The sequence below is a fragment of the Chiroxiphia lanceolata genome, chromosome 2 (assembly GCF_009829145.1).
Source record: "Chiroxiphia lanceolata isolate bChiLan1 chromosome 2, bChiLan1.pri, whole genome shotgun sequence".
Lineage (NCBI taxonomy): Eukaryota > Metazoa > Chordata > Aves > Passeriformes > Pipridae > Chiroxiphia > Chiroxiphia lanceolata.
The window spans coordinates 79,583,066-79,609,601 of NC_045638.1; the positions used below are offsets into that span (position 1 = coordinate 79,583,066).

Sequence of the window (26,536 nt, forward strand, 5' to 3'; positions counted from 1 at the left end):
TGACTATGAGTAATAGATTTTGCACTGATGAGTCAAACTGAAAAATACTGTTGACCTTTTTAAATGTAGCTAGTTAGATCAATGCAAGGTAATAAGGGTCAGCCTCTCTACAGTGTCAACCTTTCCGTGATATAAGTATTTGATGTTCTAAATGTCTTTACAGTGAAACATGGTGGAAACACAGAATCATGAAGATATCCATTGTAGTGAAAATATGAAAGCACAGGCAGCCTCAGATTTCAATAGGTGAGAAAATAAGAATGTAATAAGCCATTTTTTGGAAGATATGCTTTAAAAAACAAATTAATTCACCAAGCAGGTATTGTCTCGAGGAAAGATGACACACTGCTGGCTCCAAGATCACCTGAGACATCTGTGAGAGGTAACTCTCCTGGCTGGTACTGCGGTGTTTGGTAACCATGTTTGTGATCATATCATTAGTGTCAGAACACGACATGCATATTTATCCTATGTTAGAGCCTTCTGCTGTGGTATTCACTTTTTTGTGAAAAATCATTACAGAGACAGCTCAACCACTGGTGTGCCAATGATAGATAGAAAACCAACCCAGCTGTAACATTCTGCTAATATGCTTGTCTGCTACTTAATATTCACTGCAAATTGAAGATCTGAGTGGATAAGCAAGGGCTGGTAGCCAGACAAAACAAAGCACATGACATGAGAAAACTATTCTTGGATTGATGTCAAGGCCGGGGTTTATATTCATAAAAATCATAAATCACTTCTGCTTCTTAAATAGCTTTTGACTTCATGTTCTGAGGAAAACATTTGTTGATTGTGTAGCAAATATCTATATTCTCCTGTAAACATTCTTGTTTGCATTGCAAACAGGTATTCTGCACATATTTTCCTTGGGTGAGCAAACAACAGAAGACATAAATGAAGTGAAATCAGGCAATGACTTGGGTGTCAGGAATGTAAGTCCCTAGCTGTGATTTTTTGTGGTATTCATTCATTTCCACTAAAACTATTTCTTTGATCATCAGACATACATAATTCCTGTTATGGGCTTGCACTGAAATAGCACATTTGTGCAGGCCTGGTGCCAGAATAGTTACCAGACTCTGTGTTCTCTTCTGGGTGTCCTTGAGGTGTATCAGCCTATATACACCTTCTTCTGCTGTTAAGGGCTCTGATGATTGTCTTCCAGAAAAATATTGCAGTGACATTCAAGGTTTTAACACTATCTGCATCATTGCCCTGATGGAGGGCAAATCTGGTGCAGAGGGTGCATGTTTTTTATTTAACTTTTTCCAATACACAGTTCAGTGTGTTGGCTGAAGCCGTTGACACAGGTTCCCCTGAGGTAATCTCTGTTCAATTTTAGAGCAGGACTAAACTCAGTGACAGAAGTAAATATTTGGGTTGCTGGACATGCCCTAAATTGTGTCCTACACATCCAGGTGCTCTTTTGCTCATCACCTGATTTCTGTGTTCCTGGCTCCTCTGCCTCAGAAAGAGGCTGGAACACACCCTGATCCCACCTAACAACTACCTGCAGGTATAGCATGCTCTTAAGGAGAAACTGTGTTTTTGAGTCTGGGTCTGAGACAGATAAAAAGAGATATCCTACCTTGTAGATGTCCATTGCAGTTGCTGAACTAAGTTGTAAGTGATTGGCATTACCTCTTCTGCCTTAAATCAATTCTGGCCTTTGATCTGAATCCTCTCTCTCATCTTCCCCATATTCAGAGAGTAAAGGACCTCTCTGGGGACCTCCAAAGAATCAATGTGCGTATCTAGAGGGGATCATGGATCTCAGATGGACAAATAAAACATCATGACTTATTTTTTTAGATACCTAATAATAAAAACAACTTGTGATGATGAATTGCAAAGAATTTCGTAGAGCTATATTTTGGAGAGGAAATTCTTTTGCAAGTTAGGTAATAGCCTTCCTGAATATAAACAAATGATGTCAGGTATGTCAGGACAGCTCACCTTTGCAAGTCACTGTTGACTAGCGTGAGACCACCAGAATACTTCTCATTCACAACCCACTCCAAGATTAAAATGCTAATGTATTACCTGACAGGCCCAGCTGCTAGCAGAACATGTCTTCTTAATAAAATCCACAATTCAAGTTATTGGTAGCATTAGAAAAAAGAAATTGCTAGGAACCACTAAAAAAGTTTTTCTTACTTTGATATACATAGTTTAATCACATTTTCAAAGCACTTAGAGAAGTATTTATGTTTGAGTAGTAAGTGCTGATGGGACTTGAATCCTGATTTTGTCCAAGCATGATCTAGAATATCTTTTCATATATATTTATGAAATGTTCCTGAAAGAGATTTCCTAGGTTAAAATAATTATTAAAATAATATTAGACATGTATTTCACTGCAACTTACCTAAATTCACGACCTGTGAGGTAGTGAATTTGAAAATTTAAATTTTGGTTTAAAAATTTTGCAACATGTTGTAGAAAGTTGCAGAATAGAAACTTGGTACTGTCTTAACTTTATTTGTTTTTCACACTTATACACACGGGCACACACACACACATATATGTACATATGTATCAAATTCAGAAATCTTCTTGCACCATTAATTACCTTCTTGTAAGTAATTAGACTCAAAGGGATTGAGATTTATGTGGCACTATTCATTCTCTGTTCTCCATATAGTCTTTCATGGGTGGTATTTTTGTAATTTAACTTCCATTGTATAATGGAGAACCAAGAAGAACAAGGGCAAAAATAATGACCCATTTAGTTCCCTGGCATGTATTCAAGGCAACTTCCAATAGAGTAACTAGCAAAAATAGTTTCAAAACAGATAAATATGATTTAAGGATACTCCATGCTTTCCCCACAATAAATGATACTGAGACATTGCACTTGCTTAAAAATATGGTGATGAATGTCTGTCTGTTAAAGATCACAATGATAGTTACGAGCAACAGAAGTCTGAAAAGAGTTTGTTTCTCCTTCCTCTGTCTGAGGAGACCGTAACAAGTCACTTCTAATTAAGTTCTGCAAAACAGTCCTTGGATTAAAAATAATGAAGCAGTTGAATGCATAATTAAGTATAAATTTAGTCAATTTACTAATAGCAGTAATTCTGATATTCACAAATATCTAAAGGAGGGAAGATGAGATCATTTTAATTTATTCTGTATGTCCAATTTATTTCCTGTAGAAATGTTGTAAGCAGAACAATTTTTCAAGAAAGAATTACAATTATATATTAAAAATACTAGATGAACCTCACAATATAAGTAATGATTGAAATGCTGTTATAGGCTGGTATGATATTATCAGTATTCAACACTGGCATTTTCTGCAGGAGGAAAAGGAGAGAGAGTAAGGTCAGAACAAGGATGTGCTGTAAGTTTGCATATCAGTATGTGTAGGAGTTCATAACAAAGCTTCTGCTAATTCAGTTTGGCCACAGGCTGTAACATTTAAAGCAAAAGGATGTTTTGTTATATGCACAAAATGAAATTTTAACTAGAAACTATACTGAATATAAAGAATAATACAGCTTTGGATTACAGACTTGACTGCATAGTGGGAATGGGTTTTCTTCATAGATGATGACTTCATTTGTCAGGTGGAATTCTTCAGAGTTTACTGAAATATTTATTGAAACATCTGTTTCTGCTGGTATCTTCTCCTAAACAATGTCCTGTATCACCAAAAGCTAAAACTAAAGAATTTTGAAAAGTGCTGCAGTTTAGGATCATCAGTGTTAAATTGCACACCACTGAGTGCACTCTATAGGCTGAGACAGGGGGAGAAAAAGGAATTAGAGATACTGAAATGAAAACGAAGTTCCTGTGAAAGTATAAGGAGAGATAGATTAGATTCTCGTAAATATTTTGGATTTTTGAACTGTTGAAGCCTATAAGGACTAGTCATTACCAACTCTACACTGAATGTACTTTAAACATTTTCTGCAATACAAAACAAAACCATCCTACATTTCTTGGCGAAAGCAATACTGACACTGTAGGACCTTATTGCCTAATTTGTATAGATTTTATAGATATCTTAAGGAAATTAACGACTTCAGCAAAGGAACCATATCCTATAATTTCATGAAAACCAAATTTTATATCAGGACAAAAGCTGTTACACAGTACAAATCGTTTTGTGAAAGTGATGCAAACATGGAAACAGTAGAAAAGGAGAAAATTTTAAGTAAAGTATATTTGAATTTAAATTCCATTACAAAGCAGTTATAGTTTTTATTTCAACAGCATGGTAACATGCTAATGAGACACACAAATACATTCTGATACTGCTTACAGTGTTTTTTTTTTTTTTTAATCTCAAACCCCTTACTCAGAGAAGCTTTTATTTTGTAGAGCAAATTCAATAAACTAATTTATATAACCAGTATTCTTAAAAAATATTTTTGTGATCAGTCTGTCCTAGATAATGACTAAGATTTTTGTCCTTACGAAGTTCAATGGCATTAAAGTTGAGATTGCCTTGCCTATCCATACAGCCTACAGCTCCTGTCTGAGACAGACCAAAGGTGACACATAAGGTCTTGCATAACCCACGAGGATGAATCAGATTTCATAAGGCAGCTAAAATGGTATTAAATGTCTGTGATGAGTCCACTGAATACCACCATCCCAATAGTGTCATAGCTCATAGAAATCTGACAGTCTTCAAAGTGTCTTTGTGGAAATATTTAACAATTACTTTCATCAAAATATGAAGAGCCCTGCAGTCAGCCAGAAACATTCTTTATCATTTAAGGCATATATTTGTCCTAAAAGTGATGGATGGGAACACATAAAGTCTAAAGATGTTGTGGAATGTGATAGAGTAAGTATTTTTGAAAGATTATAATATCCAGATAGTTCTGATTATTTTTTTATCTGGAGATTTTAAAATGTTAATAAAATATCTATCTTGATTTATTCTTTCAAAAAATGTATAATCCACAGTAAGGCTACCCTGTTGTGCTACCTAGCAGGCATCCATCTCTCTTGACATTGCAGGACCCACCAGTTGTAATGCCAGTAAGTGGACTGCAAGTCCTCATGTCCCATCAGGCACTGAGCACACACACACACATACACACACAAATGGTCCAGAATGCAGAAATACTCTGCTTAATGGAATGCACATATGTGTTAGTGCCCTTCATTATTTTAAACTAGTTGATATTCTTGATATGATCTGTGATCCTGCAGGAAAAGGACTTTGTTCTCATACATAATCAGGAATGTTAAATGACAGGTAAAGCAATTTGGCAGATTACAGGACTGGGTCTAAAGACGAGGTCAGCAGTTGGTGGTCGCAACTCCATGTGTGAAAAAATCCAAATTCTTGTCATATTATGTTTTTTTTTTTTCATTGTTCACATCCATAATTTTACCAAAGATTGTATGGTCCCTCCTCTTAGAAAGTAAATAAATATTTTTTAACCGCTAAACCTGAGAGAATGGCTTGACCATAAGATGAAATGTAAAAGCATCATACAAAAAAGCACAGAACTCATTATACCTAACTTCCACAGGTCTGTGAATGCTAATTGTCTGCACTTTTAGTTAATCTGGAATACCTTCTGTACTACCTCTCTTAAAACCATGTTCATTAACCGACTGTCTTTTGTTTCTCTTTGCAGTGTCAGCAGGTCAGTATATGGTGAAACTATTTTCAAAGACAGTAGGTTAATCACAAATGGTTTCAATAGTATAAAATTTTAGGACTAAGCAGAGGCGTCCCTGAAGCCCATATATTTAAATTCCGTGGTACAACTGTGTCTGACCATTGTGTTTTCAGGGGGGCACCCCAAGCATACTTACCCCTAACAAGCAGCTCCGTCTCATCTGACACGGTATCCGCTGCAGTCTGGACCCTGCAACCGTATCTCCCAGCGTGCATCAAGAGGATGTTCCTGATCATTAAATCTGCAGAGGACGCTTGCTGAAACAGGGATGAAATACTAGTTTAAAACTCAGTAAATCTGTGTTCAAGGTAGTTCACAAGGGTGTTTTTGTAAGGTTTGAGCAACTCTTGAGTGCAGCTTTCATCTTGCAAAATGTATGTGCCCTAATACCCTCTTGTGAGGATTATCAGAACCCTGCATTTATACAATTATTAATAGGGATTAAAGAAGAGGATTTCAGGTTTCTAATAACTTTGACTTTGCTTAAAGCACATTTTGCATATTTACACATTCAAAGAGAATTATTCCAAACTAATACAAAGAAATTCATTAAGGAGATAAACAGAAATATTTTGGATGCTATCCTTGGTATTGAAAAAGTCCTCTTAGAATTTCAGAATTTTCTTCCTCTTGCTCTTCCCTAAAATGCAGTGACATTATGTCTCACTACTGTGATGAAATTAAGATAATTTTAAAGATAATATTGATTGATTTTTATTAATGTAGAGGAAGTTAATGCTAAATGTGATTGAGAAAATATGAACAGATTCTCATCCTTCCTGTTGAAATCTGTATGTATTTAAATCTGAAACATGCAAAATGTATATAGAATATGAGAGAACCAGTTCAAATTTTTATTTTTTAGAATTTTATCAAATAGTGATCACAATGCCCCAAAATTATGAGCATAAAAGAGAAAATTTGAAAGTACAATAGATTTCTGGAGAATAAATGGCTTTGCTAAGAATCTCTACATTATTTCATAAATTCAAGCAATAATATGAGATTTTGAATGTACAAAATCGTTGTTATATCCAAACTTACTGGAGACAATAAGTGTTGCTCCATCAGTTATAGGGAACCCAAGTCCATATATATTGTTGATTTAATATAGTCACTGCTCAGGGAAACAACACTCACACTGACCACATAGTATAGTAATTGCAGTTTACTTCCTCAATTACATGTTCTAAAAATGCTTAAAAGTTTTTGATTTAATACAAGCACGAACAATTTTGGCAAATTGCCAGAAGTACTTTTGTTCATTTCAAAGCAATTTTTTTTCTCTTAATAGTCAAATGGAAATGCTTTTAGTGTATTAGCCAAGGATAGATAAAATGTCTTGTAAATATTTCTAAATTATCTTACCACTGTTAATTTGTACAATACATGAACCTTAATGAATTTGTACAATACATGAATATTTATATGCACCTCCTCAATGTTTCACTCTAAAAAACATTTATTGAGTGTAGGCGTTTCCTTTTTCAGATTTTGTTTTCCTTGCTAACCAAGCAGAGATTGATGGTCTTTCCTTGAATTATATGTTTTTGTCCCATGCAATAGTTCTAATTTGAGTAATTTTGATCCTGAGTGAGTAGAATTGTACCCTGCATTCAAAATAGAGTCTTACTAGGAATGTTAATGTTGATACTTCTCTAGCAGTGCTGGAAATTTGTCACTAACCTAGTTTCATATTTGCTTTTTTTTTTGGCACATACTTATTCTGTGCTCATGTAGATACACTCAAATCTTTATCCTTCTCAATCATTTGCAAGTTAGGAGTTCCCAATTTATAGCCAGTCATTCATGTGTGGATGACCTTGTCGTTTGTAGTATTACATTTCTTGTCTGTTCCCATCAGTTAATTTCATCATCTGCTGTATTGATAAGATGTCCAATTTTGTACCATACAATTGTCATTTGCATACTTTTATCTCTGATGCCAAGGTCATTAATGAAAAAGGAAATGGGATTCATTTCAAGATCCAATCTTCTATAATTTAGTTTTTTCTTTTTAGGCAGCAGAATTCCTTTTCAGCACATCTTGGCATAACTTCTTCAACCATTCTTCTCTTCATTTGCATTTTTGGAACTAAAATTGCCATAATATTCCGTGTAGCACTAAGGCAAAATCTTTACTGAAGGATATACACGTGCAAAGAAGAAAAAGAGAGGTGGGACATCAATGCTGCCTCCGAGACCAGAGTGAATATAGTCATGATCTATAGCTTAATAACCCTGTAGATCTAAGAGCATGATTACCGTGGGAGTGTTTTTCCTTCTGAAGTGGCCTAGATAATGATGTTGCTGGAGGGAAGATACTTAGACCAGTCAGGCCATAATGCAATTCCTATATTCTTGCTCTGGCATATTGGAAATCACAGCAGTGGAAAAGAATATCTGAGTTATCTACAGATCAAAATGCAAAAGAAGAGAATACACTCCTACCAGGAGTCAAATTCAGGATATAATTTTTTTACGTCATCTAACACAGTAGCATTTACTAGCTATTCAAACATGGGTTGCTCTAGATGATTAGTGATCTTAGTACAAAGCCTTAGTTATTAGGATAACATCAGAATCAATCCACATTTGTCCTCTCTTGAAGGTAGCTTACATTTAATATCTGTTTTGTTTTTAAGTGGTAGGAATAGCATAATGGATAGCAACTGTCTGATTTCATTGCTCAGGAGCTGTTAAAATACTTGCCTGTCACTCCAGATTCAGAGAGTTCATGACAGTGTGGATCCTAATATTCTTATCAGGAAAAATATATGTATTTCGTCTGCATACCTGTGTAACTGGGCAGACAAGCAGCAATTGAAAGAATCATTGCTGTAACTGGAGAGCAGTGCAGTACAACAGATCCCCATGAAACACTTTTATTGCAGCATAACAGGATGTGCAGGCAGCATTGCTGAGAATGTGTGAGTGGAAAGATATTAAACTCACTTTGTTTAATACAGATATATGCTCAGACATTAGATTCTTGATCATGGGAAATAATAAGACATTTTAGCCTACATTTAGATAAGTAGGAGCTATGTTTGACCAGGACCCCTAAAAAAATACCACATTACTGCTGTTCAGTGGCATTTATAAAGTGGTCTTTATTAGTTTTACAGACTCTTCCAAGTCATGGAAGACAGATTATTTTGCTGAGTAATTTATCCTGCAGTGGCAGGTTATAGGCAGGAGTTGCAGGGTCTGAAGGAGGTTAAACCAATGTGATGGCCTTCTACATCTTGAGAAAATCTCTGCACCTTGTCATTGCAGTGGTGCTTAAACTTGAGTGATTAAATTCAGTTTAAAAAAATCTGTTAAGTGGGAATGCAGCTGAGACTCCATTAAGAAAAGTATCTAATGTCTGCTTTTAGTCTTCTCACTGGAAAAAGACATGATGCTTCAGCAAAAGCAGAGACACACCTTCCCCTTTGAGAAGACAAAAACTGCGTGACATGGATGTAAACAGTGTAGAAAGATCTCTCACCTGGACTAAAATGAGTTAGAACAACCTGATGTATCAGCAACCACATGGTCCAAATTTTATTCGAAGCTAAAATTTTTGGTATTTAAATTTCTTTGTCTACATCTAAATTTTGACACTATTAAGTGTACATTTTTAAAAGCTGGTTTTTATTTCATTAATTTTATGCTCTTCTGTGACAGGTAATATTTTGCAAGAAGTGCACTATTTCAAAGTAATATTTAATTAGAAAAATCCATATTCCTTGGTATTCTGAGTATCATGTATTATCCATTTAAACAAACATCAAAAGTACTTGTATTTTTTCAGTATAAATTTCAGTTAAATATATATTGTTCTTTACCGAAGCTAAAACTTAGGACAAAACAAAACGGATAGGTTCAACAACCAATCTTCAATGATTTTCAGGAGAGTTAAGTGTAACCTTCAAGGCCAGCATCAGCTATGGACCTACTGTAACACTGAACGTACTGCTGGTCTTCATTAAGCAGCAAATAAATAATAATACAGATATCAATGCTATCTGTCATGATTAGTGTTTCTCTCTAAGACAACAAATTATTGTATTCATTCATATTATGCCCCCAAACACACCATTCGTGGGGTTCTGGGCAGCTTCAGTGCTGAATGTTGTGTCAATCTATGGCTCTCTCTGCTCCAGTGTGGCCTGTTATTTGAAGTCATAGTCATGTCTGCAATAAATCTAACTAGCTTTACCTGTAAGGTATTGCTTGAAAGAATTTTTTGCAAAAATTGGTGCCACGCATACATTAACATTTGCTTTTGATGTGGAGATACTTCCCCAAACTCAAAAAGTCCCCAAGGAACATATAATATGCATACCTTGCTCAATAAGAATAACCTCATTGGGTTTGTTTTTGCACCCATTGCCCTAATGCTGGGGATTTGCTGAGGAAAAAAAAAGTCACCTTTCAGACAATTTACTGCTGGGGAATTAATACTTCTTCAGTCATCCCACATCCCCACAGCGAGGAAGTTGTATGTGGATTTTTTTTCCTTTCTATTTCATAAATCTTAAGAGTTTGTGAGTGGCTTTGCAATAAAGTAACTTTTACATACAGTTCTTTGAACGAAGAGAATTAAACTTATTCTTCCCGTGAGAGTGCGTTCATTGTCCTGAGCCAGTTGCTAGGAGACCTCTCTGTTAATCTGTCCATTCATTTGCTGAGTTTTCATCTCTAAACCAGGGTGGTCCATTCAGTATACAACCTTTTCTTCCAAAGCCTTTGCACACGAACCATCTCTAATCTGCCTTCTTTTGAAGTGGAGCTCACGCTAGAGCACCTAACACCTAGTAAGTCTCTTGTTCCCTTCTCACTACTTCTTCCATGGAAGAATTACACTTTGGGTTTATCACATATGTGCAAACTACATAATCATATGTAGAATATATATATGAATTATCAATCTCTTGTCATTGTGTCAATCCCAGCTTTCTTTTAATTTGCTCATTTTACTGCTCGTTTTCCTTATTGATTGTGGAAAATCATTCCTCCATTTCACACTCCAACTGCAGTTCTTTGAATTTATCTTGGAAAGAGGGACAAAAAGCCAAGGAAGTTCATAATGCTGGATAGTCAACAGAGATGACAGGGTGACCTGCAACACTGAGCTTCCGCACTGTAAAGGCTTGAAGGCAAGAAAGCCTGCCTATTGTTGTGCAGAGGATTCCGGTTAGGAACTGGATAACATACTGTTTCTTTGCTTGGAAAGAATATGCCTAAAAAGAGTAGTAAGACTATTACAAATTATCACGATTCAACAAAAGCTTAAATCAATAGGAAGAAAAGAGTGGGCAAACACTGATTGCCATTGCTGGAAAATGTTTATGATGAAAGTCTGGGAGTGTTTGAGGAATTTCTTTACTATGACTACAGGGGCTTATCAAGGCTTGCTGGCTGTCATTTAAATCTCTTGGCAGTGAGAGGTAAAGATGCTTTCCTACAAAGTGGTTTCTATACAGGAGAATGCTTGGGAGGTACAAAAGGACTGAAAAAGTTATATTCTGTATAAACTGAGAGCAGTAAAACAATGCTGTGGAAGTAAACAGGACTGAGATTTGATCCTAAACAAGAATGACGTGGGTTGTTCGTGATACCTTATTCAACTTAAATGATTCTTTAAAATATATGGGTGATTTTGTATGTAACACTCAGGTTAGGTGAATTCCTGATTCATCCATTATTTGGTTAAGCAAAACAGCTTTTATTAATGAAATTCACTTGAAATAAATTGAAAAATTATTTCAGAGTTTATTTTTTCCCATATTGGAATAGTAATGGAGTTTATTTTTAGTGAATTTATCTAAAGGAAACTAATGATTGTACAGAATAATCTCATGCAATGTTATCTTTGTACCATCAACAGTAAGTGAAAAACCACAATACAATAAAGCCCTTTTAAATTATGCTGACAATTTATATGTACATTATGATGGATTGTTGACTTTGAGCCAATTCTCTCCATAATGCATTTAGGACAATTTAAGTGCCATTTCATGCAAATTCTCAGGTTTGAACACATCAACCACTTGTCTGCGTGCTGCTTATGATGATTACAAATTGCAAATATTTAATCTGCTAAGAAGCAGCAAATTTCTTGGTTGATATAGTGATAATGGAAAATTATATTCTGAATTCTGTCTTTTAATCATATAAACACATTTGAAGCAAAGAAGGTGAAATAATTTTTATTGGTTTTATTGTGAATAATGGTAAATGGTAGCATAATAATGGTACTATAGTAGTATCCGGGCTGATGCAGGTTGACTGAGGGATACCTGATAAAACACAAGTTGCATTTTCCCTGTCTATATTGTTGTGTGGCCAGTCTTCGTGAATGAAGATTTGGGAAAGGTCTTTACCCTTCGAGCCTGCGCAGTGGATTTTTTAGGTGAGACACAGTGTGTGCTGAGCTGAGCCCACCCTTTAATCCTAAGGTTCATCTGCCGGGGCCGAGCGAGCTTGGACAGTGGCAGTGAGGTCCTCAGGACGTAGGTTTGTTTAGAGTGACCTTCTCTTAGATGGATGGCCTTACAGGGCTGACGAGCTCCATCTGCCAGGAGGAGTTCTCTGACCAGGAATTGAACCAGGGCCGCAGCGGTGAGAGTGCTGCATCCCAACCACTAGACCACCAGGGGTCCCCCCCGTCTATAACCTGTCTATAAGAAGTTAAAAAAATGATTTTCAGGTTTGTGAATCCATAAGAATCATCCAGCAGAGGTGTGGACCTTTCCAGTGGCAGTGTTTTTGAGCAGTTTGCATAGACAAGGCAAGCATTATGAAAACAGTTGTTTTGGGTGAGCACTGGTGGCTGAGTGGATGTCAGAGAGTGCCGGGGTGTTGGGAGTGGATAGGGAGGATTTGTGTGGAAAGAGCAGAATTGAGTGAGCAATTTCTCCTGCATTTTTGAGGGCTTTGCCTTGATATGACCAGGCACAGACAGTAAAGAAATTGTGCAATCAACATGGCTTCAGGCTCTGAAGCCAAGACAAAGGAGGATCTGTGCCAAGATTAAGGTGGAGTCCTAAAAGGTAAACATATGTTCTCACCTTGTATGAGCACCTGCCATAATCCAATTAGAAGGGGTCAATAGGGCATGTGTACATTGTGAACACTTTCATGTAGCCAATAATGTAGAAGAAGAAATCATGCGCCGGGGTGTAGTAACGGTGTTTAAAGGGCATCTTTGTAAATAAAGACGGACATTTTGTGGATCACATTGGTCGCGTGTGTTTGTCTCGAGCCCCTCTGCTGACGGATTTGAGTCAGCTTGAAATGCTGCAAGTGCATCTCAAGCGCAGCTTGAATTTCTGCAAATAAGTTTGATTAATTTTATCAAGGGAAGGTAGAAAAAGAGATGAAGATAAATGAGTATCAGATGTCAGGTAGTATGTCATGTGCTGGGGTGGTTTTGTGAAATTTAGGGATTAAATAAAACACAGAAAAAGCATTGAGAGTGAGAAGGAATGAGAAAAGAGATGGCTTATGAAATGGCAAGCTTCAGGACAGAGAGGCCCTCTACACTCATGCTGCTAAATCTGTGTTCTGTATCTGAGATGCTATTACCAGGAGAAAAAAGGAAGAAAAGACCTAATAGTATGTGCTACCTGAACTTCTATTCAAATATGCAGAAAGAGGGGAAAAAGAGAGCATCGTGGTACATATATGCTCAGAGTGGAAGGGTGGTGATAGTGATGAAGAAAATTACATCAATGAGAGCAAAACCCATATGGGACAAGTGTGCCATTTTGACAAGACATCAAAACAGGGAGCATAAAAACAGACACATGATTGGGATTTCATTAATCTGCTGCATAAAGAGTGTTGTGTCAGCCTTACATGGCCAGATATTTATTAGCAGGGTCTATAGATGGTGGCACACATCAGCTCTAGCAAAGAAAGCCAACTAGGTGAGAAATAAAAAAAAAACATTGAGGAGAGAGAGAAAAGGAAAATTGAAGACCCTTTCTGGTTTCCAGCCAGAAGGAATATTCTCATCTTGAGGCTCCCTCCAGTGCAGTAGGTGTCAAAGAGGAAGACGATGGTGATCATTTTTTTCTTTTTTTTCCCCCTAGTGTTGAAATCTTTTCTTTGGGACCTGCTTAAACTTCCTTTTTGTAAATATTAATTAGAATATGCTAAATAAGAGCAGTTGTTGCACAGTGATTGATTGTTAAGCTTTTGCATACATATATTTTTGGGCAATACTTATGAAGTATTTATATGACCATTATATAATTCGCTGCATGCTGTGGCTTGGTTTACAAAACAAACGACAAAGAAAGGGGGTAAGAAGCAGGGGTCAGTTTCAGGACAGTGGGACCTTCTTCCCATGATGCTTCTCTGTAACAGCACAATTGGGGTTTGAAGGTGCAAGACCTCAAGAACAAAACCAGGGGATTAGCAGTGTAAGGACTGCAAGGGAGAAATACTGCCAGGAAAGCTCCAGAAAGCACTGCCACAGAAGCTGGAGAGAAAAGCTGCAGAGCTGCAAGTGTAAAACAGGCAGCAGAACTGTAAATGGAAGGCTGTAGCATTAAGAAGGCTGATATTGATCAGTTGTTCAAACAACCCGTTGTGCTGTTATAGCCCAGGATAACACTGTGTCAAGCAGTTAAATGATCCATCAGCTGCAAGTAAATGGGGGACAGAATGGACTGTCATGATACATCTGTTATTTGTGCCAAGATTTTTTGTATCAGAACATTTCTTGTAAACAAGGAAAGGTACAAAATACCTCAAAAGAACTAACCAGTGTAAAAATTATCTGACTGTATTTCATTACTTCTTTATTATAATAATTTTTAGTAGAAATTGGTATTCAGAAATGTTAAGAGGCTCCCAAAATGATTGGTTATCTCCCTTCTACAAAATAAAATTAACTCAGCACCGCTGTGTTCACCACTACACTATATCCCCAGCTATAACATCATCCACACTCCTTTTGAACACTTTTAGGATTGGTGATTATACCACTTCCTCGGACAGCCTGTTCCAACATCTGACCACCCTTTCAGTGAAGAATTTTTTCCTAATATCTAATCTAAATCTCCCCTGGTATAACCTGGTAATTTCCACTCATCCTGTCACTTGTTAGCCGGGAGAAGGCACCAATCCCCACCTCGCTACAACCCCTTTCAGGTAGCTCTAGAGGGCAAAAAGGTCCCCCCTCAGTGGATGTTACTTATCATCACTCTCCCTTACTCTCTATTCATAGCCAAAGCCACAAGCACTTGCCTGCATCAGTTTACATACTTGTTCAGTTCTAGGAAATATTTGGAGTGTCTCTTTCTAATTCAGCATGATATAAATTCAATCAGTTCACTAGAACTGTTTATATCATGGAAGCAATACATGTTGCAGTATTATACTGTGTCTGGATTTTGGTTTGTAGTTGCGAGTCATAAAACACAAATTTCAGGAATTCTTATTCCATTTTGTACCCTCCCGAATTTAAAAGAAATTGGTGTTATCAAAAGACAAGTTCTTTTTTTATTTTTAAACTGCTTCTGATCACTCAAATATATAATTGCTGTAGTGTGACAAATGGGTAAAATCTGGTAATGAGCATAGGGCTGAAATGTCTGGAGATTTGAGCAGACAGTAATGTCTGTGTTCAAACTCTTTTATCAGCAGAAATAGATTGTGACAAACAGTGAAACAAATTGATAGCAATGAGGTTGATACTACAGCTTTAACCTGAGCTGAAATTCTCCGTGCATAGAGCACGTATCTTCTACAAGACTTCTGACAACTATTGATGTTTTTCTCATGTGGGGAGGAAGGAGGTTATTAAATAAAGCCCCTATTTAATTAGCCTTGTTTAGATTTACATTGGATAAAGAGGAAAGACATTGTTATTAACAGCTTGCTGTTATAATTGATCCCATGTAGTGTAGAACTTACCACTACCTTGTTAGAAAATGCTTAGGTAATTTTAATCCTAACTTCTAAAATATGCTTAAAGTACTACAACAAACCAAGAAGTGACTTGAAAATATTAGGAGAGGTGCAAATTTATGTACTTTCAAAGGTTCTAGGTAATAAGATTGAAGTCTCCAGTGCTAGATGGTACTTAAACACATTGTCCAATCTTTATCTGGCCTTCTTTAAGTGAAGCAGTAGATTTCAATTCACTTCCATGTGAACAAATGACCACTCTAAAATATAACATGACAGGTTGTACTTATTGCTTCCCATGGTGACAGTTTAAGTTAAGATCAAAGACCAAGGAGATTTTGAGACTAAATCACTTTCCTGAGTCTGAAAAGTACTTATGCAGGTGAAGGTGAGGGACACAAGCAATGCTACTGTTCGCCAGGCTGCGGCTAACCACAGTAAATCATTTTGCTTGGCTGCAATAAAAACAATACTGTCTTTCAAACACAGAGTTGGAACAACAATAGTTGGATGAAAATCTACTGACAAAATCAGATGTTTTTAGATAGAAAAAGGATACCTCCATGAGAAAATTAAGGTCAGTGGAGATCTCAGAAAAGAAAATTTTGAGTAGAATTTTGAACAGGACTTCTAGATTTGGCACAATGGACAGAAAATGAAAATTATCCTATAAAAACAGACAGGTTCATATTTTCTGTGCTCATGGGCTCACTATGCTGCTAGAAGGAAATTTTGGAAATTCAGATTTCCATGCAAAATTGTTTATATTAATTGCACAGATTATCCGTCACAGAACCTAAAATGTTGTCGAGTCTGTTGTTGGAAAAAGTAAGACTTTATGGATACCAAAGGATTCTAAGTTTATATAACCCTCTGCATTATTGTTCTTCTACCAATTGTTCTTCTCTGTGGAGTTATGCATACACAACATTTGGGATGATTTCCTTTGCTAGATTGCAGTCTGAGCTGTCAGTCCAGTTGAATTCAGTTGATCCCTTAACATTCCCTTCATGCACGGCTTTGTTCAATTTGAGATCCTTACCACACTTATCTTTTTGCCAGGCAAGTCCTTGAAGTACCTAAATTGCTATAGGTACTAAATCCTTGATAGCTCAGCAAATAACAGCAAAAACACCTTCTATTTGTATAAAATTACTTCTCAGTATGAAAAATTATTATACTTATCTTTTGGTACAAAACTACAGATATAATTTATAAACAAGTAAAGTGATATGGATTTTTTTAAGAGAAACTTTTCCTTTTAATTGTAATTGCTAGTGAGTGTGCAATTTTAGTGAGTGAAAATTTATCTACAGCCCAAATAAATGTTACTTTGGTGATAGCTTTTATAACCCTGCATTAAGCACTGGGATGCTCATCATACTTAACACCTGGGTCTGCCACAGTAAAAGTATGAGTAATGCAACCAGTGATGAGAGGTTTACAGTGGTTTTGTTACTAACAGGAACCTATTCAAATAATGTTCAATTTGTCAGACTTTAAAACGAATAAACAAAACCCAAGCAAACCTGAACATATTTTTACCTGACAAAGTATCAGTGTGTGCAGAAAAAATGGATGTATGACTTCATGCACACAAAATATATTATTTTTCTTAAACATACTCCATTAAAAAACATTTTGTTCAGGATCAACTCATGCAATTTAAAAACCAGTTTTCCTTCCTGTACATTTAGTGCTGCATTTTGATGGCTGTATTCCTCAAATGAAGATAACTATGCTTATGACCTTCACAGTAAGATATACATCACTAATGTTGTTCAATTAAAAGCCTTATTGAAGTAAACACAAATTTTAAAAAATAAATCCACCAAGAGAGTACATTATGACTTCCATAGAGGCAAGAAGAAGAATAAATTGACTGCAGCTGACGAGACTTTTAATGCAGTTAACTTTGCTACATTGTACTCAAATTACATACATTAAGTTTTAAAATTTCCTGTCCTTTCCTTTGTGAACTTCATTTTTCCCTGCTTACATAGCATGGACATTTAATTTACATTTCATTAGTGAGAAGAGTGAGTTAAATGACTGTAGATTTTATTTCCAAACTTGTTCACATTAAAGATTTCTTTCTACTAAGAAAAGTTCAAACCATTTTACAAGAGACAGGTTTGAATTACTTTATCATACTGTTTGATTGTATGAAACTCTTTTTGAATCAAGTGGTAATATTTGAACTTGGTATGCCTATTTTTTCCATATGATTCTTATCGACTTAAAAAAAGGTTGCACAGTTAGAACATACCTCATACAGGGTAGCTGATAAATAAAATACAGTCCTTAGTATTCAGATATTAAAATACACACTAGGGAAGTAAAGAGTTGGGAGGTAAGAGTATTTCAACAACCGTGTTACCTGTGAGAAAGACATCAATGTTTATAGCAGTATCCTTTCCATATTAAAGCAGAAGGATGTAAGTAGGATTTGATGAAAACTCCTTTTGATTCCCTTCACAAATATTATCAGATACCTCAATAATAATAGGATATATAAATTTAAATTAATATCTTCTTGATAAGAATTATTTGGAGTAATTCTGGTGACCTGCATTTTGCACCTCTTCTTCCTAACATTTCTTTCCAGTGTTACTGAAACAAGTAATCTTTCAATTTGGCCAGAATTTGGTAAATGGGAGACATATAAAAGCATGCAAATTTCTATCAGTTCACAGCATGCAGATGACAAGTGCATGGTCACTTACTGCCTTGATGCTTTCAAAGTGTCCACCTTCTTTTTCAAAGTCAATTGGCTGCCCATTGAGAGTCCAATAGAAAGTAACATCAAGTGTGCTGTCGTGAAGGGCTTTGCAACTGAGGACAATGCTTTCTCCAACTGTTAACTCTATCTTCTTGGGAGTCAGCTCTATTCTTGTAGGTTCTTGAAATATAGAAGAATTAGGAATATTTAGATGGAAGCCTACTTACAGTGCTAGACCAAAATAATATGATTGAGTAGTCCTTAGTCTACTCAGAACTTACATTTCCTGTTTGTTTCGAATACACACTGTCAAATAGTGAACTATATTCCTAGTGTACACTGAGGTGTGACAGTGGGGTTCAGAAGGTACAGACAGTTTCATGGAAGCAATAATGCAGAATCCTAAACAACAATCTATAGGACATCTGAATTGGATTAATTAATTAATTTCAATATTTTCAGGAAAAACAATTAATTTTTTGTAAGGCTGCAGCACCTGGAATATTGTGATTACATGAAAATTTCAGTTTTGTAACATAAAATAAAAAATGATGTTTCCTGGATAACAAATATAGGAAGAAGCTTGAAAATTGAAGTAAAAAAAAAGTACAAAAAACCCCTACAAAAAAAATCTATGATCATCTATGAATTCAGCTGAAAAATTAAAGAAAAAAAAAAGGTTTGGAAGTGGACTGCAATTCAGTGGTTTGATTATTGTTGCTCCTCTAAGGAACTATCTTTCTTTAGATTTTATATAGATACAACTATCGCTTAAATCTATATGTTTGTTCCCATGCAGAAAAAGGTAGGACTAAGTGAATTCCCAAAGCTACAATACGTCAAAAGGGATATTGATTCTTTTACTTATAGAATTATTTATAATTTGAGTGATTTAATATATATACTAATTCTTCTGATACATGTATTATATGACAGCTGAATATGCAATTTGATGCAGGAATACAATGTTTAACCAGATGGAGTTTTCTCCCCCTAACATGCTGGAAATGCTTTTTTTATTCTGCCTCTACAATCCTCTTGTTGGGGGATTGGCTGGGAGATTCTAATTAATATTCAAATATTAGTCAAGACAAGTCATCATTATCATCAAATTATTTCTTCATACCTTTAACAGATATTGATGCAATGATTTCTGCAGATCCAAATACATTTACACCTTGGCATAAGTACCGTCCTTCATCAGACTTGGAAGCATTCAGGATTCGCAGACTCCCATGTGGAAGAATAGTTATCCTGAAAAGGATAAATAGATAAATATATATATATATATATCCCATCCTAGCAGCCAAATTCCATGCTGGTATCTTTTAGAGATAATAAATAGAATTGAGGACTGCTGCCTCTCTAGCAAGGCATGATGAAGATTATAACTGTTTCAAAAATAAACCCATTTTACTCCTCCATTAATTCAAAATTTTCATTTTGGAAGCATCAGTGAATTAGTATCCTTTGACACTTATTAGTGGTGAATTTTAATAAAATTTTTGTAAAAAACTAAAAAAGGTAATCCTTCATAATTTGTCTTTAAAGTTTCATCGCTGTATTATCGTCAAATTCCATTTCAACATCAAGCACAAGCTATTCAATTTATTTAAAAAATGGCCTTAGAAATCAGATCTGAGAATAAAGGAAAGCAAAATGCAAAAGAGGGTCAGAAAACTCCCCAATTAAATTAATTGTATCTGCTCAAAGTATAATCAATGGGACTACACAGCAAAGGACTACACACAAAAATCTCTGCTTTTTTGTAGATTGGTTTTTATTTTTTTCTTTGAGTCTGTATGATTGCAGCACCACTACACCTATTGGCAAGTAGCCCCACTGAAGCATACTCATGAGAAATGTTCAACCATTCACATTTAGGAGTTTCAAATTTTGGCTTTGCTTACACAATATTAATCATAATGTCCATTAAGTTACGTGAAAATTAACACTTTTTTGCTGTTCTAAAATGACAAAGAACCTGAATTTATTCTATCTTAAAGCTGCAGCCCTAGAAGAGAAGTAAATAATCATTGTTCCTTTTCTGACAGAGAACTACAAGGCTAAAAGGAAGATGGCAACTCTTCCATGGCATTTAAGCCAAGCTCTTGCAGGTCTTGTATATCCCTTCCCAGGTTAGATAGTGGTTATGGTTCTTTTAATGGTCTTAGGAGATGTAGGTGGAAACCCATCAGGAGCCATGGACACTGAAAGCAGATAATCCTCAGCAAATGCTTTCAATAATCCCATAGAAGTGGAGGAGGAGATGGAATGCTTCCTTCTTCTGTATTTGAAAACTGAGGTAAGACTTCTGTGTTAGAGAGTCTAAATAGATGAGTGGCTGTTCCCCAGTGATGACTGGCTTTTTAAATATACCTCCCCAGAGAGGATTTTCTATCTGTTACAATAGTGACTGACACTCCTTCTACTGGGAGTCCCCTGTTGAGTCTATGATCAAAAATCATTGAGGGTACAAGGTTGTGATTTAGTCTTCAGAAGTATTTAAGCAGGAGTATGGCACTTTCAACACATCTGGGTTGGACTCTTCAGCAGCCAGGAAAGAGAAGGAATTCCCTTTCTAGGCCGAATTTGTTAAAGTGCAAAGCTGAGTTATCTTTGGTTTATACCAGGAGTGATTTACCTTAGGCTTAAGATTCAATAATGTGCTCAGACTAAATCACTAATATGAGACAACATATCTTCTTCTTCCTCCTTTTTATTTCTTTTTTTTTTATTTTTTTTCCTCAGGAAAAGAATAATACCCCCTATTTTCTGACTCTGTGAAAAAATGGTGGTTTATCGTCTGAGTTTTATAAACAATATGGTGGAGAAAACAGAATTTCATTCCTGTGAAAAATATGCTTCATTTCACTTCAGATGTGAAACCACTCACTGCTCTCAGCAGAGAGACAAGAAAATAATAGCTTCAAAAGTGAATGGGGCAGAGGAAGGACATGTCAAATCTCAGGTTCCCTAGTGCAACCTGAGGATGCATCCTGTCTTGCTCTAGACAAATATACATCACTATTTGAGTCACATTGTTTGTCTACAGGTAATTTTATAGAAAACAAAATTATATTAAACAAATGTCTCTGCATCATAGTTTTGAGGTTTTGGAATTTTTTTCCAGCAAATAAAAAGGTCTGAAATTTTGTTATGATATGTCACACCTTTGAAGAAACACTTGCTTTAGAAACTGACAGGGATGCAAGCTTCTTTCATTTTCTCTTGATGTAAGTTTTGTTTTCCTATCAAGATGCTCAGTGTTCAATGCTCTGTGGACATCTTATCATTAGTATGAAAATAGGCTTTGCACAACAGTAATAGTTTTCATCAATATACTGTCAGGATCAGACAAATGAAAGGACATTCCTTTAGTGTTTGCAAATTATAAAAGCTTATACACAGGTTGAGTCCTGATATAAAACTGTTTTTCATTCTGAGATTGGAAGAAAAGAAGGTTAGATGCATATAAAAGATTAGCTAATGAATCTTACATATATTATCGATTACATTTCTATTTAGCTAAAACTTGTTGCCATCCATGAGGAAAAGAGTAATTGCTCAATCAAAGGAATTGCAAACACATTTGCTGATGAGTTATTTGGCTCAGAAATTAATACTTTCCTCAAAGTGCCTAGCACTCATCTGTCCTCCCTTTTTTTTTAGTGTTTTGGAAAAGAGCCAGAGGCCTGGTTATGATGAAAACTGAAATGTTTTATTTATTCACATAACACTTGCTGCACACAGCAGGAACATAGACTTCTCCTCCTTCCCTGCCAATATCTCTCAGTCATGAAGAGACCACCTGCGTAGTATGTCTACATATTTTAATAAGAAAATACCATAGCAAAAAGTTTTGTAATTTCATAAACAGAAGGGAAGCAAAAAAGGAGAATGGGGTTGGGGTAGAATTAAGGATTATTCAGGAAAAAACCCAACCCTGAATTATTAACTAACTAGAAACTGAGGGAAAGATGATGATAGACGAACCAACAGAGAAAGATGGATGAGAGATCAAGATGATAGTTTGGAGATTATTGTACTTAAGAAAAACTCATTTTAATCAGATAAAGGAGACAGATGTTGTCCATACAGGGATTCTGAGAAGAGTGTCACATAAAATTAGCATCTCTGTAGAAAACAGTTTTCTGTCTTATAACATGAAGAAAAAGACATGATTGATAATGTCTTGATGTTAAAAAACATGTTGGCTTAAGATCAATTGCAACAAAGATTTTAGCAGTAATTATTTGAAAATAATAATCAAGATATGACAGCAAATAGTTATAAGATAAAATTCAACATGATTTAACTAAAGTACACTGAATGAGATTTATTTTTTATGATATTTGCTAAGAAATATTTTCTAGAGAAAATAAATGCAGGTTTGATCTTCCATGGGTTTCAAGCATGATTTTCATGACTGATTAAATATGTTTAAGGATTGTTAAGAAACTGGCTCAACAGAAGTGAATTTTCTTTTTTTTTTGAAAGAAAAATTGTTTTTTGTACCATTGTTTTTCAAAATTACCAGAATATAAAAAGGTTGCTAAACATATGATTAAATATATGGTTCTTTAACACAACAGGATCAGTATTTCAAAGAAGACTCATAGAAAAGCAGTAGATGTGACTCCGAACTAACAGGACTATGTAGCAAAGGCAAATAGAAATAGAAATTCTCAGATATTATTTATTGTTAGTGGAGGACATTCTGTTGTATGTTGGAAATTGATATTGGAAATTTTCATCTCTCTTTATCACCAGGGACAGTTTTACCTTGACCCACTGGGGCCAGGATGTGCATTTGTTCTCCCTATCACACATAAAATCAGTGAGCAGAGACTTCCATCAAGATTAAGATAATGAGAATAGGAAACTAATTTTCATTCTGTTGCATGATTCATAGCAGATTCTCACAAACAGATGTCTTGATGTTGTGGCTAGAAATGGTTTCTTGATGCTGAAGGAGCTGAGCAGTTGAGGCAGTAAGCATAACAATGGCTACACAACCTTCAGAGTTTTACTGAGGACTTTTTGCAGACAGTGGTAGAGTGTCCGGATCTTAACAGAAATGAATGTCAGGCAGTTTATACCTGAAGGTTTATATTCGTTAAATAACAATTACAGAGTAAGAAAAAATAGAAGTCAAATGTGTGGCCATTTTTGGGTGGGAGGAATTAGCAGTTTTGTTAGGCTATACAGTCTTGTATCTTTCTCTGTTTTCAATTAATTTTTTGGTATTATTTTTGACTTTCAAACTAAGGTAAGTTTTTATAGTACTCCAGAGAAATAATCACAGCAATCAGGAAAGCACTGCATTTAGTTAAAATCTTTGCAAACTTTAATGCCTAGTAACTGGATTGAAGAAAAAAAAGGTTTTGGTGGTTAGAAAGTTGTCCCCTGCATTTTACATTGAGATCCAAAACCAGGAGTATGGAATTGGTTTGTGTGCATGTTGGAAATAAGAACTTTAAAGATGCAAATGGAGAGAAGCTGCACTGACTCATTTAGCCTGTGGCCCCTCACACTGTTCTGATCTGAGCAATCTGTCATTTCACGTTGGCTTGGGTTTGGGATCTGTCAGTATCCTTTAATGTAGATTACAAGGAATCAGGACAAATATTTGTAAAAAGTTGAAATCTTTATTTCTCCATGAATGGCTGTGGGCTCTCTCATTTTCCCTTGCTTTTTCTTACTCCTTAATAGATACACAAGCCTCTAATGCCTACAGAAAATGGATGTGAGTTATTGCTATAATACAACCACTTAGATAAGCAAAATGCCATCTATGTTATCATCATCATGGCCAGGCTTCGCGAACGAAGATTTGGGAAGGCTCTATCCACATTTGTTGCAGGCACGCTGGTGGCTTATGAGGCCAATACGTGACAGACATATCCGATTGCAAAAGGCACAGCAGAAAGACTCCTTAGGTGATGTATTCTGCAAGACACGATTCTTTCTGCGTTGTCTTTTCTCCTCGAGAGTGATCCTGCATGTGTTCTCAAAGGAAACAGCTGCGTTATAGATGGTGTGTCTCCAGGCCTCCCGATTGGAGGCCAGAGTGGACCAGTGATGGTGATCAATATGGCCAAGGCTGAGATGTTGTTTCAGGGAGTCCTTGTATCTTTTCTTCGGGGCTCCTCTCATGCGGCAACCAGTGGTAAGTTCACCATACAGCAAGATCTTAGGGTGGCAGCGGTCCTTCATCCTGGAGATGTGCCCTGCCCATCGCAGCTGTGTTCGCAGTAACATGGCCTCAGTACTTGTGACTGCTGCTTGTTCTAAAACAGATGTATTGCTCACAAAATCTGACCAGTGGATGTTTAGGATTGTATGGAGACAGCGTTGATGGAAGTGCTCTAGGAGACGCAGGTGGTGGCGGTAGATGACGTTATATTCATTTTTTATATGTTATATACATTTTTTAACAATATCACCCTAGATAGAGTAATTTTATTTTAATATTGTTGACTTAATTAGAAACATAACTATATTTGGCCCAATCTCTTGTCAAAGCACAAAATTATTAGAATTTTCTTCACTTTCAATTTTCAAACTTTTATAATGGTGCAATTCCTGTATGTGATATCTTAGATGACTGGAATATGCTAAGACTTACTATTAATATACCAGAAACTACTTCCAACTCTAGTTAAGGTGATCTGTGCAAATTGTGTCTTAGGGCACTTTCTTTCAAAGGAACCATAACCAGACCCCTCATTTTGTCCTTGCTGTTTGCTGCACAGGAACATTTGTTCATGAAAATACACAACTTTCACTGGTGCAAATGTTGTCCTTGTATGTACTGACATGGTCTCTGGGAGTGATTTTTCTTTTCTGTGAATCAGCTGGTCATCATTTGTTTCAATGGTGACTTTATCAGACCAAAGCTTAAACTCATAATAGCATCAATGTCAAGGATGATATAAAGGCGCTAAAATTTAAACATGTTCTAAGATATTAAATGGAATCAGAGTCTAACTCTAAATGTAACAAGTTCAGATCAGTAATCTATTATCTACAGAAATTATACAAAAAAGCAGACATTTAAATTATCCTACATTTTTACTGGTACACTCCAGTAAGTGTTGGTACATATTGAAAATTTGTACTTTGCCATTCTGCTCAAATATTTCACCCCAAAATGTGTTTCATCTTGTGCAAACAAGGTAAACTGGGAGTATTGCTCAGAAGATATGTCAGAATAAGTGTTCCAGGAACACTTGTTCAAGAAAGTGGTAGCAAAGGCCATTTTCTGCTCTGCATCATAGTCCAAGAGTTCTTTTAAAAGCTTTTATAAAATACATTGAGTTTAGAACAATTTATCTCTAAACATACTGAAAATACTCTAAAATTATTAAAATATTCTTTTATTTTTTAAAAAAATCCATATTATACTCTTGACTCATTTAAATTTAATATATATATTAATATTTTAATATTTTTAATAATTAAATGTATTCCTCTTTTTTACACACTCTTTCAATGTCAGAAATATTCTGTTACTTCGGAAACATTCCTGCTTTTCAAGGAAAAGCCTTATCACCATAATTTTTTCCATGTTTCTAAGTGACAGCAATGAATTATTAACTTATTCTATTTTCCTCAGAAGCTTTAGAAATACCAAAATGCTTGTAAGACTGCATAGTTCCCCCAGAAAAAGAAAAATACATAGAAAAACTTTAGGTACTTTAAGATATTTCCATGTTTCACTTGTTACCTAGGAAAGCAACATTAATACTCTAAGGTAGACTTATATGCAAGAGGTAAAATTTAAACAGACCAGGTGCTCAAAGGGGGTCAGAACTTTAGCCAGTGTAAAACAACATAATTTTATTCAACTACATGGTTCTATTTTGATTTGTACTAGATAAAGACACCTCTCAAAACAGCCAAACTCTGCTACGCTTGAAGTGTTAACATTAACTTGATATGAACAGCAGAAACTTTCATTCAAATGAGATTCTTGTAAATTGAAGACTGTTAATTAGATATTTACATAGGAATTTTCATATGCCTAGGGCAAAAGTCATCTAGTTAAAGCATTATTATTATTATTACTATTATTGTAAGTTCTGTAGTAATGTCCAGTCAGATGGAACCTGGTTTCCATTGTTGATTCATATTCTACAACAAAACTACCAGAATATTAACTGCAAATTGTGTTTTTATGTAACACAGCAATGAAATTTAATATTTGCCACTTTTCTGAAAAATTATTGTTAGAGATACC

At 35.6% G+C, this 26,536-nt stretch overlaps 1 protein-coding gene across 6 annotated transcripts in view; it reads right to left on the reverse strand.

Annotated features, from left to right (window-relative positions):
- The window catches only part of CNTN5 (contactin 5), a 614,386-nt gene that overhangs the window by 46,153 nt on the left and 541,697 nt on the right, over nt 1-26,536 (reverse strand). For all 6 annotated transcript variants that reach the window (XM_032680305.1, XM_032680306.1, XM_032680307.1 and 3 more), the window contains 3 exons: nt 19,418-19,545; nt 18,296-18,471; nt 5,794-5,914 (listed from right to left, as the gene is read on the reverse strand). In XM_032680305.1, the coding sequence (XP_032536196.1) occupies nt 5,794-5,914; nt 18,296-18,471; nt 19,418-19,545 (425 nt within the window). The remainder of the gene's footprint in view (nt 1-5,793; nt 5,915-18,295; nt 18,472-19,417; nt 19,546-26,536) is intronic.